General features: G+C 44.5%; 1 protein-coding gene across 1 annotated transcript in view; it reads right to left on the bottom strand.

Moving 5' to 3' along the window:
- Positions 1-5,336, bottom strand: part of LOC102388350 (histone PARylation factor 1) — a 16,491-nt gene that overhangs the window by 6,744 nt on the left and 4,411 nt on the right. The window contains exon 5 of the mRNA XM_006026216.3: positions 3,124-3,274. Within this exon, the coding sequence (XP_006026278.2) occupies positions 3,124-3,274 (151 nt within the window). The remainder of the gene's footprint in view (positions 1-3,123; positions 3,275-5,336) is intronic.

Here is a 5,336-nt window from a genome sequence, read left to right as displayed (position 1 = left end):
TTTCCCTATGAAGATGCCAAACAGATGCTTCTACATACAAACAGAAGTTTTCTAGTCATGCTGGTAGCTTTTCATCCTTGATCTATTGAATTTATATACACACACTAAAAGATCACTGCATTATATTTCAGTAATTCAACCCTTAATTTCCTTTGAGCAGCCTGAAATAAATGCTTTAACTGTACAATTGTAATATAATCCTCTTGAGGACAACAGCTGTGTCCGGGAGGTGCTAGTGACTGTTAAGTAGCAGGCACTTTCACAAAAAGAACTTAGCGTTATTCCACACCAGGTGACAGTTGTCTTCTTTGCTTTTTGGGACGTGTACTGACTACTTACCTTGCTGAGATGGGTCATATCACACTCTCTCATATAGAACATATATATAAAGAGTGATTTCAGCACCAACTACTTCTTAACTAATGAAAGACGACAGAAGAATTGTGGTGACTCCCCTGTGACGCTATGGGTAAGTACACATCATCAAAAAACCCGAGGCTGAATTGACTCGGTCTTTGCAGGTTAGTCTAAGCTGCGAAGATTGAACCAATAAGCAAACAAACAGACATTTACTTTTGATTCAGGAAATGCAGCCACATGCCTCCAGTGGCTCAAGCCAGAAGCTGGGGGGCGCTGGAGCATAACTCTGGCACATAGCTGGGTTGTGTTGGGCATGGGTTATAAGTTCGCTTCCTCTTCCTGCTGTCCCCAAAGTCTCTGGGATCTGTGGTCCAGTTTCACAGCAGCAGGACTCTGCAGAGTTGTACATTATTTAATCTTCCTGCTTCTAGGTGCCTCTGGGATTTGTAGTCCATGATCGCAGCCATCAGGGCAGGGCAGATCAGTACTCAGGGGAAGGGAAGTTTAACCCCCCACCCTGGCCCCAGCAGGGGTTTGCTGGGGGCAGGGGCAGTGCACTGGCTAGTAGCCAGCCCTCACTGCTCTAGCTAGGGAGCAGAGGGGTGGGGCCAGCTCTGCTCTCTAGAGCAGACAGCACAGCACAGCACAGCACAGCACGCTAGGGGACTCTGATTTAACTTGAACTAGGAAGAGGTCTGGGACAGAAGTTTCATAAACCAGTTTGAACTAAATCAATTAAGTAAGATACTACATTCAACCAGGTTCATCTTAAACCAGTTTTGAAACTGGTTTATGTGCACTGTACTCCTGTCCCGTTACAGGTTTAAACCAGTTTCTGATCACTTAAACGAATGTGTACGTAGCTTCTGTCCCTAGCCTATTTGGCTGACAGACCAAAGAGAACATTCCTAATCTACATGGGCAGGTTAAGCAAGAGTTGCTTAACTGTCCTGAAAGAACAGACTAGGAAAGTGACCAAGAACTATCAGTACAAGGATAGCTGAAAAATAAATGAATAAATAAAGTATTGTGTTAGTGCAGCATGGACCATTTGCAGTAGGCGTATCACAAATTAGCCTCACACTAAGTGCTACACTGATCTACTTCCTCTGCCTGATCTTTTGCTTTCCTTCTGCTGCTATGTTGCTTGTCTCTTCCCTGATCTGTTATGCCACATGCAGACACTTTGCGACTTACAGCATGTATGTAAGCCACCCATGTGCTAGTAGAATATTCACCAAAGAAGTGCATGGTGGACTGGCTATAATGGGCTGAAAGCCACAATGTAATGCACAAGTACTGTCAAATTTACTCCCTGGCTGTGAAAATCAGAGCAAAAGAACTTCTCCCTAGGGGGAAACAAGTTAGGCTAACAATTCTTAACACTCTAGTGCAGGGCAGGCAAAAATATGGCCTGGGAGTCGGATCCGGCTCACGAGGGGATTTCATCTGGTCTGCGGACGGGTGCCTACCAATTCACTGTGTCCGGCCTTGCCCCAGGCTGCCCCTGCTGTGCTTGCATGGGGCCGAGCACATGCTGCACTCCCACCCTCACTTATGAGGCCAGGGTCAGGACCGTCCCACAGGTAGGGAAGCGACAGCAGGCAGGGGAAGGGCGGCTGTGACGGGCAGGCGGGAGAAGTGGTGGCAGCTGGGCAGGAGTGTGGGGCCTGTACCAACACCCCATAGCCAGCAGAGACCCATGGCAGGGTGGCAGGACCGCAGAGCCTGGGCTGGCAAGGGCATGGGTTCTGCCTGGCTCCATCGCGTGGGGCTCATATGAATTTCCTGGTACTCTGCCCGAGCCACACACCTCTGCTGGGAGCTTTTCGTGATGGAGCCCAAGGCCTGGTCCCACTCACTGCTACGCGTAGGTCATGGGGAATGGCAGGTAGCTCTACACGATGGAACTGGACTGGTTCCACCCCTCTCCCTGCCGCCCCAGCTGAGCCCCATGACCTCCACCGCCATTTTCATTGTGTGGGGCTCCTCCCAGAAGCATGAGGCTCAGGCATGTGAACCCCGTGCCTAGCCATGTGCAGTCTGAAGCTCTCTGGGATTGCATGCTGCCAGGGGGTTTTGCCTGCTGCTGCCGCTGGCAACAGGGGCCATGCGCAATACAGGGGTTTGTTTGTAGGGCCCCCCCTACACACCCCCCACATACTCCACAGTCACCCACACTTTCCTCCACACTCCATACCCACCCACACCCCATCCCATAAACCAAACATACATACAGCCACACCCTCCCCACCATACACACTATACATGAGTAGACTTTATTTTGAGCTCTTATGCAATCACCTCTACATACATGATGAAAACGCACACAAATACTTTTTTGCAATAAAATTAAAATATGTTATTGTAGATGGTTGATTTTTAGCTTATAAATTGTTTTTTCAGTTCCAAGACAGCAAACACCCTTCCCAAAAGGAGTACTTCCAGGGCAAGGGGAGGGACTTCTGGTCCCAAGATGGCACCCAGGGGATGGGGCACCTGTCAAGGGGCAGGGCTACCCTTGCAGCCCTCAACAGAGCACCAAAACTCGTTAAGCAGCCCTGCAGTTGAAATAATTACCCACCCCGATTTTAGCAAGTGTTGATCCTTAAGCAAAGTTCAGAACAGAATTAGCTCTGGAGAGTGCTATTGCAAGATACTTATAGAAGAAGGGGTGAAAAAGGAAGTTAGTGAAGAAATAAATCTAGTTTAGAAGGAGTAGCTTTTATACCCAGCAGATCAGAAAAAAAAAGAGAGTCATACTTTCTTATCTCTCTGTTTCATCTTCATGGTTTTCTGCTCCAGTGAATAACCCAATTCTTTTGCTGTTCTTGTCAGTTTTTCATCAATGTCTTTCAAAACAGAATTTTTCTTTTTCTCCGTCACTTCCTTTAGCTTTTTTGACAAATATAATCTGAAACAAAGGAAAATCCATTACACAATACATTCTTTATTAAATTAAAAAGATAGCCTCCTATTTGGTCTTATAATTAAAAAGGTTACATATACATATACAACATATAAAAGCCCTACTTTAGAAGTTTAGGTGCAATGATCCACTTAAGTACCAGAAATTAGGTTTCTTGTTCAACTTTGTGCTTGTGCAAAAGTGGTGGAAGGTGCTCATCAATTGAGGCAACTGTTCAATTTCTTTTTATTTTTTAAGCCTCTGGATTCATGCCTTTATTGCACCTTACCCAAATCCTGCACAAATACAAATATATATATTTGATCCTTATACTTTGCATCAAATGAGACTCGGCTTTTCTAGGAAAAGGTAATGAGTAATTGCAAAACAACTCCTATCATTATGCTTGCAAACAAAGAGCTAAATCAGATTTGGTTGCATGGAACACATCAGTTTTCAACCCAAGTCATTAATGGATGCAACTTCTAAGAACTACAAGTTAAAAAAAGAACACTTCTATGCCATGTTATGTATTGCCTCACTATGTTTAATCCCATAAAAGAGAAGAATTTAAAAGACTGGGATCTGCATAATTTTGTTGTCTACAAATCTACTTATCTATTATTATTTTCAATCTTATAATAAGTACTGCTGTTGTATATAGTGCTTCTTATGTTCATGCAGCCAGGTTCTTCAAGAAGTAGAAATTGAAATGGAACTAGTGCTTCCCTAAAAGAGTTGTGCTAACCATTAAAATGTGCTTTAATTGAAAGAGAAGAAAGATTTAAAAAGATAACAAGTTTGAACAAACATACAAAGAGAAAAATCAAACTCATCACTAAGAGAAAACGCTAACATAAAAAAATAAACTCCACAAGCTGCAGTGGGTACTTTACAGACAAAGGTGGCACTGCACGAGAATTATAACACTAAAGAAATAGAACTAGCATGTCTGGAGAGTATCAGAAGGGAGGATCAGCCTAAGCATTTTCTGATTACGGGGTAGCACATTTGCAAGACTACAATATTTACTACAGATGCATCTTCTAACCTATAACTGGAATTCACCAACATTTTGGAGAAAGCACACACAAGTGCAAGACCACCAGGTATACCTGAAGTTTGATGAAGCATGTATTGCATTAAAAGTTACATGTCTGAGATTCTAAAGAAAAGAGTCCTATAGTATAGTAAAATTCTTGTCATTCTGTAGAGAAGGATGCAAATTGACAAGAAGACAACTTTCCCTATGACTCATCTGAAAGATATCCACAGTTCTAGCTTGTTTATTCATTGATAGTAGAGCACATTAAATCTTATGGTTTGCACATTTAATCCTCCAAGATATATGAAAGAAAATTCTGTCCCAACTGAGAAATGGTATTTTATTGTTTATTATATTATGGAATGCAAGATTCACTTATGTAGACAAAAATAAAAGGTTAAGCTAGATCAGTGGTTCTCAACTAGGGCCTGCAGAGCCATCACTGCCATAGCCAGGTGGAACTGTCTGGCATATCTTTTTTTTCAGACCAGGACACAGCTGCAGTAGGAACTGAAGCCCTTCCCGGTCTACCAGGAAGCCCTCTACTGAAGCCCTTCCCATTTCCCCTCTTGAAAACAGGCACAGGGAACAATTTTCCCTGATTCTAGGTGTGTAACCAGGGCACGAGACCCAGGTGTTGACTGGAAGAGTACTGGAATGGAAGCCAGTGGGGTGGGGGAAGACTAGTGACTTTAGGGGCCAGACAGATGGATCAGAGATTGGATTCCCCTCTAGTCTGGCTCCCCCCACTCCATCCCCTGCTATCAGGCAGCACTTTGCCTCTTTCCAAGCCACATCTAACCAGTGGCAGACCAACCCGGGGGGGGGGCGCAGAAGGGGCCCATGGCCCTGGGGTGCCAGCCCTTCAGAGTTCTTACCGCGTGACGTGACTAAGTATTGCTATGAGAAGGAGCAGGGGCACAAACGGAAACATTGGTCCCTGGGCACCGGAGACCCATGGTATGTCACTGTGTCTAACCTAAGATTTTTACAGCCACAATTTGCCAGCACCCATGAGAGGAA

The sequence above is a fragment of the Alligator sinensis genome, unplaced genomic scaffold (assembly GCF_000455745.1).
Source record: "Alligator sinensis unplaced genomic scaffold, ASM45574v1 scaffold512_2, whole genome shotgun sequence".
NCBI classification, from domain to species: domain Eukaryota; kingdom Metazoa; phylum Chordata; order Crocodylia; family Alligatoridae; genus Alligator; species Alligator sinensis.
Note: the sequence above shows the minus strand (reverse complement) of the source record. Positions and strands in the feature narration are given on the sequence as shown.